Below are 11621 nucleotides of genomic sequence, written 5' to 3'. Positions count from 1 at the left end.
TTCTGATAGCTCCATTCTTCCAAAATTAATTCTAATGCAACTTCTCTTGTAAGTGACACATGGTATTGTGTTTTCAGTGTTGAGAAGATTGGGTACTAAATAAATCAGTATTCGTTCGAGGAAGAAAAAGAAGAAAGAATTCAAAAATAAAAATTCAGTGAAAATAATGAGCTTACTTTTCGGTTCAACGTTTTACAAAATTATTTTGCATTGTTTCAAAAGTTCTGAATATCAGTCATTTGTTTATTGTTTTAGACTAAATATTACATTAATGTTTTATATTAAATATTGTTCCGTGCGTACGGGTGTATTGAATGCAACGATGATAGCTTGATAAAATTTATTTTCCCCAAAGAAACACTTTACAGTTCTAGAACCTTCTTTAAAAGTAGTCGTAGCTGTTCTGAGTATAACTGAGCACAATCAATAGTTACCACTTCAAACTATCAATAACATTAAACACAAGGCACTGCAAAGCGCATCCAAACAGCGAAGCTCGCACGGAGATCTCTCAATACTCCGAAGTCAGCTCTGAACTAAACTCTGAACTCAAACTGAGAATTTATGCTCTGTCCGGTCTTATATAGTTTTCCTTCCGCTGCCGAAGAATTTACAGTACCTTCCATTTCTCGAAATTACTGGAAAGCATATACTGTTAAAGTTACATACGGTTACAGTTACATATAGGGATCAATTACTGTTATTCAATTACAGCACCAATTACAATAATGATAGCAATAATATTTGATTTACAACGATAATATTAATTTTGTGATACAGGGACGGGACAAAAATTTCGCCAAATGGTCGCCACGTTTGGCAACTTTTGAAGAATTTTTGCCAAATCTGACGACAAAAATTACACGCCAAAACCATCGCCAGGTTTGCGATATCTACCAATATAACGAAACAGCCATTTACTTCAATGTTAAATAGACTTGCCCCTGCAATCTTATTTTTTCAGCAAAGTTTTGCTGTTTCGAGGCACTTCATGTTACATTGCACAAGAGATAATACAATTTTACATATAATTTCACTAAAATCATTTACATATATACAAAATTCGTAACAACATGTTTTGGATTAAAGCTCTCGGTAAGCAGAGAAGGTTCTAGAAGAATCCGACAGAATTAGCAATTGTGCCAGTTGTGTCCGTTCCTGACAAATACTGATATGTAGCTTAAAATCTTGAATCAAAAATCAAAAATACTTGTCTTTTATATTTTGAGATTTCTAATTCCCGAAAAAAGTTACTAGACATCTCGTAATTTTAAAAAGTAAACTGTTTTTCATTTTTTTTGGACAAATGATTTCTAAAAATTTATAATTTATTTTCTCATTAAACTAGCCAAATGAAGAACAGTCTCTTGATATGGGATAGTAATTTTGTCATTTAAAATGAAATATTGGCTTAGTACTGAATATTATGGAGATGAATTTTTAGATTTCGATTTTCAAACTCGTTGTTTTTGCGCAAAGGTTTCTGGCTGAAATTTGTGGATTAAAGTGTTATTACAAACAACAATTATTTTAAAACAAAAAAGAATTTTATTTCAAGGTGTAGTTGCTTATATATTTGTTTATTTATTTACTTGCCTTGTAGAGTCATTATTTTAATTGGAAGCAGAAAAGATGAAAAATATGCAACGGCCTTCGCCGGGAATCGAACCATGGACCTCTGGAATACCGGCCCAGGGTGCTACTGTTACACCACGAAGGCACGCTAGGGAAGTGGGAGAAATACCTTATAGCCTCACCAAAAAAAGAAACAAACTAAATAATTCTTCTCCCTGTAAACTCCCTAAAAAATATATTTCTTAGTAGGTCAAAGAGTCTAGATACTGCTTCAAATTGCAGAATAACAAATCTGCGAGACAATCATCTACCTCGTAATTTTGAATATTATCACCATAATAAGATTACTATCTGTCTCTACATCAAAATCCAATCGATTCGAAGAAATTTCTTTGCTTTTCCTTCTGAAGCCCAATACGGACTAATGAATGCTATATATTGTTTCTGTGAAGAAGTGTAGAATAAGAAAATAGGAAAGAAACGCAAATAGTGTTGCTAAATTTCTTCATGATTCTTTCGTTTGTCCTAAATTTCATAAAAACTCGGTAGCAAAAAGTTAAATCTTCTAAAAAAAAGCAGAATATATTATACAAGGATTATAAAATCTTATCTTTTTAGCTATCATGCAATATGACTAGATTTCAAAGTTTAACCTGACAATTTCTCGCACAGGCGTGAAGATGAACACGATAGGAAAAGGGTGTATAAATCCCTTTTTATTCTCTTTAAAAGAAAGGTACGGACTTTGTGCTTACAATAACACCGAATAATTGCGGTGACAATTTAACGAGATACTTATGGTGAGAAGATAGTTTAACAATAAATTCAAAAGCTAAAAGGTAGTGTTAGACTACATGGTTTAATTTAATCTAACAGGCTAACTCAGCAACCTACACAGGATATACTAACTAAACGGCCAGAATGCGTAGTCGCTAATAAGATTAACAGCTGGAGGACAAAATAGGAAACGTGCGCTACACCGGCGAAATCATGCTCTGTCTAACCTTCTCGTTTCATCCTTCGTTCTCGTTCTTGCATCCTGGTGAGGAAATAAGAGAATTCAGAAAAGATACCAAAATTAAAATAACAGGTTAGTGAGCTAAGGGACTTACAAGCTTTTAAATCATAAGCATGCTAACCATTTATTAAAGAGGAAAAAATATCTGTAATTTAGCTTTTGAATAAACTGCTCATTCAAATTTCAGTATAGGAATAATCCTCGAGTTTCTATAAAAACATAAAAAACAATAATAATAATAGTAATTAATAACGGAGACAAATTGTATTTCTTTGACACATTAAAAATTGTATTTCTTTGCCTGAAAAATGCAATATTAATTATTTGAATTAACCACAACTTTATTATTTCCAAGAGATTTATATCAGCTTAATCATTTCAACTTAAAATTGCTTCTAAGCTGAAAATTTCTAAAATATAAGTGAAAACCTAAAAGTTCTGAAACTGGAATATGATTGAAATAAATTGGCCAGACATCATGCGCAAGAAAAATAAATAACTGAGCATATTTATTTACACATTGAGTACAGCGAATGAACGAAATATCGAGAGATTTTCGCTACAAAATAATGAATTTAATAAACCGCCATTGTTCGGTGTTTTGCTTTGCGTATTTTTAACCTTTGCATTCTGTCCAAAAATTCAGTTTCCTCGCATGGAACAACAGAGAGGGCAAGCATTATTAACATATTGTCAGAATTTAAAATTTAAAATGTTTCTTTATCACTGCGTGTTTTAATTCTGGTTTAAATGTCAGTCAAGTTGTATGCCAATTATGATGCATCCAAAAACACTCTCTTCCAATGTTCCATCATTTGTAACATTATCTGCTGAAACCTGTTTATGATTTTAATGTTCTCTTCTTATTTGCTGTCTGCTAAAATGCATGCGAAACAACTCATGCTTCCTTTTAATGGATGTGTGGGTTTTGAGGGAAATAACCATAAAAAATGATTTTAAATCCCTTGACCTCGAAGTTAAATGTGAAAGTCCAAGGATTTCTAGCTTCTTGTACGTTTCGATTTGTATTTTGTGCTATCACATCATATTTAATATTCAGTTTATTGTTATTTTTAACACATCGCTAGTAACGCAGATGTTGTGGGTGAAGTATGGGTTTAGTCTGGTTGAAAAATGAAATATGGAAGAATCTAAATTTAATTCAATTTTAGGATGATGAGTTAAATAGAAGAATTAAACTTCGTATGGTGATTAATTTTTTTTAAACATTTAGAATTAAAATATGTTCATCTTTCTTTTGAAGCCCACCAGCGGCCGAGATAAATGGCTGAGTATTGGTAGTTTCAGCTCGGATTTAAGTCCCTGCGAACGGATTGGTTGCGTGGCAGTCTTCATGGTTTACTCCATCTGTAATGTGGATAGAAAACAGTTTCTCTTAGGAAGTCTTCCACGAAGACATCCCTTTCTTTAGGCAAGTGATCCTTGCAAACATCCTTTACACTTATTCTTTATAAGTATAAAGGAAAGTTTTCAAGGGTTAAGCAATCTTTCATTCTATTAAATAGTTCATAAACATTCCATTTCTGTAAACATTCTTCCATTCTGCACAGGACATCCAAAATAAGGTTGATCTGTTTTTGGACTCGCGGCCACAAAGTTTCTGGGCTTCGACCTAGGAAAAAAATCATATCGATGAAAAACTACCAAAACGATGGAGAGAAAAAAAAAACATAAATTTGTCTGGTGATTACTACCTGCACTAAAGGTACTGCCTTCATGTGTTTTTTTTAACTTATTAAGAACGTTTTTTTGGCGAAAAACTTTCGTTACAACTAGATATATATCTTATATAGCTCAAAAACGATTAGCCGTAGACCGTTGAAATTAGCATATGGGACTGGTATAACGTCTAGTTTTGTACGTCTAGTTTCTATTGCAATTGGTCGTACCAAAAGTATATATAATATATAATATATATGTATGTGTGTGTATATATAACATCTTACATAGCTTAAAACTCCTTACTAGGTCTGTATTTTCGTAATCATTGGTCACAGTGATGTACTTCGAATTACAAAAGTGTTTTAAATGGAGAAAACATTCATGTTTGGGTAATATCAAATTTAAAAATATTAATTTTGAACAAATAATGAAATCTAACCCTTAATGCTTTCTCCAGGTTCCTATATTTATATATAGGAAAGTACTCATTATTAAAACTCATACTTGTTAAAAGAAAATATAAAATTATGAAAAGTTTGGCTCCCATACGAGAAAAATTGACCGGAATTTTTAATTTCAAAATTTGAAATTGTTTATATCATTTTCAATTTGCCTGGAAGGACCGGTTAACTAAGTTAGACTAATTCGAGGAAATGAGTTTAAATGAAGTTCAGCAAAAACTGTATAAATTAATAGGTTGTACAAAGAAGTCATGTGGTGTTCATATCATATTCTTTTCGTCTTTATGTATACATATATCGTGTACAATTAAATACCTTAGATATACACATCTGTCACGAAAGTCCTTACCCGGCCTCTATATTCCTAACCGCGGATCGTAGAAAAAAACATTCTTCTGATTCCAACAGCATTTTAAAAATGCAAGTATTCATATTTTGGCATTTTTAAATTTAAAACTATCAGTTTTGTAAAATTATGAATGTATATTAGAAAAATTTTGTACTCAAAACAAAACACAAAATGTGTGACTCCCATACGGCAAAAATTGATCAAGATGTATCATTTAAAAGCTGAAGATCATAATCAGTCACTGTTACATAAACTGAACAGAGAAATATCTGCATTTGTATGTAATTAAAAATATCCGTTTAGAAAAACATTTCTGAAGTTAATAGATTAAGTGACACCATACACGCAGATTGTCGTGAAAAATATTGATAAAAATAAAATACTTGAAAAAGTGATCTTATGCAAATAATTTTAAAGAATTCATGTTCAAGAAAACACAGGCAATATTCAATATTGGCATATAGCCAACTGATAACATTTTATGTATAAAGTAGAACTATTTCTGGTTAAATTGAGTTTTCATAGTTGTTTGTGATTCTAAAGTAATAAAACTTCATGAGAGTATTAATTACGCATTTTTAGAGTTCGAAATCTTATAAATTACTTGTATGAAAGTCTTTTGGGCATCAAAACTCCCGTAAAAAGAATATCAGTGAATGGTATTAAAGGGGCAAAATCAACTTAATCAACAATTAGTCTAATTTATTAATCAACCTACCTCTCAAGGAAAATGGAAAAGGACGTCAAATACCCTACATTTTGAAATTAAATATCTCGGATAGTTTTTGTCGTACAGCAAATGAATATAACATTTTCTTAAATATAAAAACTGACGGAAGGTATAAAAGTTCGATTTCGAAATTTAAAAGAAGTTTTTTTAATATAAAAGAATCAAATCGGGAATATTTGTGTCAATTAAAACAGTTTTGTGTTGGAAGTATATGCTTACGATCAAAGGTTACGAAAATAAAGTGAGCGTAAGGACTTTTATGGGCACGGTATATAATTTGTGTAAAGAGTTCTCTTAACCTTAAAGGTCGATAACTTGTAAAGAAAATTAAGAGTAAAATTACTTGCGTTTAATGTAAACTTATTAAATTATAAAAAAGAACTTATAACATCTCCTCCTATAAATACGAAATTTAGCTTATCTTCGTATATGTGCTGTTTCAAACATTTAAAGAAGTAAATTAAAATTTTCATTTTAAATCGAATGTCCTTTTTCTAGTAAGATTTCATAGTTCACATAGATTTTCACAGTCATTCCTGAAAGATGAAATGGCTTTCAAATCTATTAGTAAGACAGTAAACGTGTAAAATGAAGCTATGATTGAAGACTGTCTTACAGATTAAATATCACCGAAGTCAAAATGATAATACTCTGATCGAAAGTAAACTAGATAAATTTTTATGACGATAAAACTTCGCGCAGTGTCGATTATCTTTCGTATTCGCGGCGAAATATGTATTTTCTTTTCCGTTAAGTTATCCTTGATTGGCTACATTTTAGACTCCCTATTGGCGAAATTTTGGCGACGGAAATTGTCTCAATCCGGATTCATTCTATTCTGGGACTAGTAACCTCATCTAATTCTCTAATTCGGTAGTCTCGAGTTGACACTGCGACCGGTTTCGCGAGAAGACAAAATTTCGAGTCGTCGGCTGCTCATAGAAAAGACATGATGCGGACCTCAAAAATTTTTTCTTGGGTCCGTTTCTTATTTACTCTAAGTTGTATTTTCTATACAATAAATGCAACCTCAGTACAATGCCCGTCCCGTTGTCTGTGTTTTAGAACCACAGTTAGATGCATGTTTTTGAAGCTTGAGGAGGTGCCAGAGGTTCCGGATGATACAACAATTCTGTAAGTATTTATTTAAATTTAGTCAAGTGTGAGTGAATGCGAATGTTTTCTCTCTGAGCAGAAAGAATTTTTCACATATAATTCTATTTTAATCAATGTGAGCTTAAAAAACCTGGGGAAAATACATTCTCTTTTTACCGAATTGATTGTCAATTAAAATTTAGCGAATTAAAAGATGAAAGTAATGGAAATATTTTTTTTCTATCATGTTTTGGAGCGATTAAAAATTAATTAATATACTTCATTTTAATATTATTTTTTGAAAGCAATAGTTGAATCTGTATTTAGTAAAATTAAAAATAAAAATTACTTATGTTTCCTGTACATCCACATAAAACTTCTCATATAATTAAGCTGTGTAAGACGATCACTCTGTGTAAGAACCAAAATCTTTTTTAAACCGTGAGTGTTCGTCTTATCTTTTACTGTGTATGAGAAAATGAACAGTATTTATTATTATTATTATTATTTTGAAATTTAAGTAATTTCTATAACTCGGTAAAAACTGATGTAGCTCTTATAATTCAGTAAAAATGTATATTCTTTTTTTTAATTTCAAATTTAAGTAATTTATTTAATCATTTGAAACTTAATGTATCTCGCTGAATGAAGCTGAATTTATCTCATTAAATAACATTTCATTCAATTTTTTTTATCTATTATTACCAGACATAAGAACTCTGAACCTTAAAAATTCCTGACTTAGGAAATTATATATACATGTTTCTCGTTAGTTGATGAGTCGAAATTTTTCATTTCCTAGCAGAGATCTTCGTTCATGAAAAGAAGAGTAAGTATGATATTTACATAGCATGTTTCATAGGTTCCTAAGGCTAAAGTTTTTCGATTTTAAGAGATGAAATTTATGCATTATTTCTTCTCTTCAGAAAACTTGTTCCTAGCAATGAAAGACACAGAATGAAGTACAGTACAGGTAATTTATATGTAAAGCAGATCGAAATATGGTTAGAGTATAATTTTCGTTTTGACAACTGTTTCGAATTTAAATTTGCATAGCCTATAAATGCATATAAAATAAGTTTTAAAATGCATTTAAAGTGCATTTTAATATACTTTTATAAAATAAGAAGTAAATTAGAATATGAAATATTGATTCAATGAAAAAGAATATTCTTTTGTGCATGAAATTCTAATTTTAACTCAGAAAATCACAATAAAGACGGACGTAAAACAAAGAAATCAAATTAAGATGCAGACTTTTGAGTTACTTATTATTTGGATATTGATACATTTTACATCTATAGCTACAGTATAAATAGTAATACAGTTAATTAATGATAGTATGGAGAATAAAAGTATTTGTTACGTTCATTTGGAATAATGAAACTGCCTTTAAATATTGATGCTGTCTGTCTGTTTAATTGTTTGAGGTTAAGAACTGCCTAAGAAACGGGAGGCCTTCATGAAGGACTTTTTAACGTATTCTCGTTATTCTGGTATTCTCGTTACACAATGGAAAAATTGTGAAAATTCCACACATTTAGCTCATCCAGCGAAATCCAAACCCGGTGAAACTACTAATCAGCAGACTTAGCTGCTCAGCCTGTGGTGAACTGGATTATTTGAGTTACGGCAAAGCACAAGCATCTGTCTGATTGAGATAAATTTGTGGGGAGTGGGCTTTTTAAAGAAAACTATGGTTCAGTTCTCGTTACATGAAAAAAATCGCGAAAACTACGATGCAAAAAGTACATTTGTCAAGGCCCGAGCTTTGGTGGACCATTGATTAATGTAACAAGATAATTTTACTTTTCATAGGCGCCATGAGAAACGAAAAATTATTCATTTGAAAAGGATAAATTTTAAAGGTTTGATATAAGTAAACTTGATCGAGCTGAACTGTTAATGCGATGTTCTGTGATTTATTAAAAAGCAAACATCGTATATTTCATATGTAAACTATAAAATAAATTTGTTTTGTTTATTTGATTATGACAACTCGATAAGCTCTCTGCCTGAAGAGAGGGTGGGGAAGATTTAAGATAAATCTAGCAACTTTTCACTAATTAGGTAGGCATCTTTTGTAGTTTTGAAATGTAGGCATCTTTTGAGAAAGATATTAATTTATATTGACGTATAAGTTTGTTAGATAATTGATTAAAGCAAAGTACATGAGGGAATGTCTTCTGCACAAGAGAAGGAATGTCTTCGTGGAGAACTTTTTCAAAGGAAACTGTTTCGATCTTTTATTATCCAAACGCAAAATAACAAAAAAAGCCAGCCCGTTCTCCGAGATTTAAAATTAGGTCAAACTACCATCATTCGTTGGCCCTATCGACTCGACCACATTTTGGCTTTAATATGCAAGATAAATGTTAATCTATTAATTAAAATAAACAAAACGAATATAAATATTTCTAACTAAACTAATTACAATTGAATATCGTTTATAGTCATAAATTTCAGGCCAAAAAAAAAATTCATATCACTAATTAAGCTTGTTTTTACAAAAAGCATATGTGACACATTAAGCCTGCGAACTATATATTTAAAATAAATAAACTTTAAAACATCCATTTTAAATTTATTTTAATTTAGTTTACAAAAGAAAATAATATGCGTCTGTAACTATCAAAAGAAAAACTTTTTTGCAACAGGATTAGGATAAAAAGCGCTTGGCAACATCTTTTCCATTATCTTGAATAGCAGAAATTCACGTGAAATATACAGCAAGATATATATATGTAATTTACTGGAGTCTTTGACGCTTCTCTTTTCGGCAGTTGATTCAGGGCTTTAATATTTGGTGGCAACAATTTTAAAAGTGGTTCGCCATTTCTAGTGAATCAACGAATTCCAAAACGAAATTAATAGCCCTTCTGGGCAAATTGCCCGTTTGGGCTAATTATACTTAATACTTTTGTTCCTTAAAAATGAAAAACTCTGAAAATACTTAAATGCTTTTTTTTTTATAAAATCTCTACATCCGAAGGCTGAATTTTTTTTTCATATATTAAAATATGCTACTGTTGGCAGCAAGCGGCCTTATACCACTTAAAATATTTTTGTTGCAAAAGTAAATTTTTTTTATAAATATTCCTTTGACTCTTATCTGTGCTAAATTTATTCTGATGGTTTCAGGATAAAATAAGTGAAACGTCTCGAGGTGATCATTTTCCTTAAACAATCACCACTCGAAAGGACCAATATTACTGAGGATATAAATAAATATCTCTCTTAAAATAATAATAAATATCACTTCTCTAACGAGACCACCTATATACAATATTAAAATTGTCTGGAAGTAAGGATGGTTATCTTAGAGAATTCATTTAAGTTAATTATTGTTAATAACATTTTATCTTAAGATATGAATAACTATACCTACAAAAATTTAAGGTTGAATTCTTAAGGTCCGTACGATTAATGTAAATCAAATATAAATTAAAATTAATAATTGTAAATCAGTTTTTAAGAAGTTTATTAATAATATTGATGAAAAATTTATTATCTGACATAATCATTAAATGAAATACTATTTGAATAGTAGAAAATATTAATGAATTTTATTTATAATCTATTTATTTTACTTCTGAGAAGTATAAAAACCTTTTTTTAGATACATATTATGGAAGTGAAAAAACATCACTTTTTACAATAAACATACACAAGGTATTGTCTTACTTCTTTCGTCATGTCTTCCTGGTGTAACTGGAAGCATATTCGATGCGTATTCGAGAAGTCCTGGATTCGAGTCCCTGCGAAGACATTGCACATTTTTTACGTCTTCTGCTTCAAAATAACCTAATGAATTTTCAATACAAACACACTTCGTTAACATTAAATGAAACTTCAACATTTTGCTTAAAATATTCATTAAATTTAATTTACATTTTATTAATTTTTACTTCAGAATTTGTTTGTACGAGTTTTAAAATTTACCCGCTGATTACCGCTGATAGCCATAAATTGCCTCGCATATTCCATGTTTTTTTCAGGCTGCTGCTGTAGACGAAGGCGAGACTCTGTGAAGCATCAACGAGTGACCTTGTATTATAGACAACTACACCTCCTATTATAATTTCAAACACACCTCTTGCAGTAAAAATCAGCGGTTGTAGGTCGCTATCTTACAGTGTTTATTTTTGAAAATGTATCTAGTCAAAATTCTGAGTTAGAGTATTTAACCTTTTGCTTAATGTGTGAAACGATGATAAGATATTACTGATTAAAAACTGGTACTCCCTAAGTCCCACAATAGTGGTAGAAACTGATGAATTTCATTTTTCTCGTAGTAATATTAGCAAAAGATGACAAATATAGAACGCAACACTTATTATTAAAAACTAGGTTAAATTAAAAATATTACTCCTTATTTTTATTTCGAGTATTCAGACAGTTTCTTGGATTTTGCAATAACTTCGTTACCTTATTTTGAACTTACAGGTAGGATCCCTCGGCTGCGAAGCTTTGCTTTTCCTGTATGCGTGAGCTTAAAATTATTGGAACCATCGTTTTTCATTCCTTCTAGCACAACACGTTGAAGTGACAGAAACCATATTGTCCAATATTTCAGAACAAGTATTATCAAAAGCTAAGTTTACTGCTTTTCTTCTACTAAGAAGGAAATAGCTCAAGTTTTTCAAGTTTTTCTTCAAGATCTTTGCATTCACGTCTACATTTTTGTTTTTTTCAAAATATTAACTTAAG

General features: G+C 30.6%; 1 protein-coding gene and 1 long non-coding RNA gene across 2 annotated transcripts in view; one reads left to right on the top strand and one right to left on the bottom strand.

Annotated features, from left to right (window-relative positions):
• Nucleotides 1-3008: 3008 nt before the first annotated feature.
• Nucleotides 3009-10935, bottom strand: LOC118189534 (uncharacterized). The gene is made up of 3 exons (XR_004758286.2): nt 10854-10935; nt 10596-10715; nt 3009-4226 (listed from the first exon to the last, which is right to left on the bottom strand). It is a non-coding gene; the product is annotated as an uncharacterized LOC118189534 (long non-coding RNA).
• Nucleotides 6676-11621, top strand: part of Pxn (Peroxidasin) — a 274735-nt gene continuing 269789 nt past the window's right edge. Inside the window, exon 1 of the mRNA XM_035360161.2 lies at nt 6676-6950. Within this exon, the coding sequence (XP_035216052.2) occupies nt 6766-6950 (185 nt within the window). The 5' untranslated portion in view covers nt 6676-6765. The remainder of the gene's footprint in view (nt 6951-11621) is intronic.

Source organism: Stegodyphus dumicola, chromosome 7 (genome assembly GCF_044657685.1).
Source record: "Stegodyphus dumicola isolate Sdum_Otavi_A_Nest chromosome 7, ASM4465768v1".
Taxonomy (NCBI): Eukaryota; Metazoa; Arthropoda; class Arachnida; order Araneae; family Eresidae; genus Stegodyphus; species Stegodyphus dumicola.
Note: the sequence above shows the minus strand (reverse complement) of the source record. Positions and strands in the feature narration are given on the sequence as shown.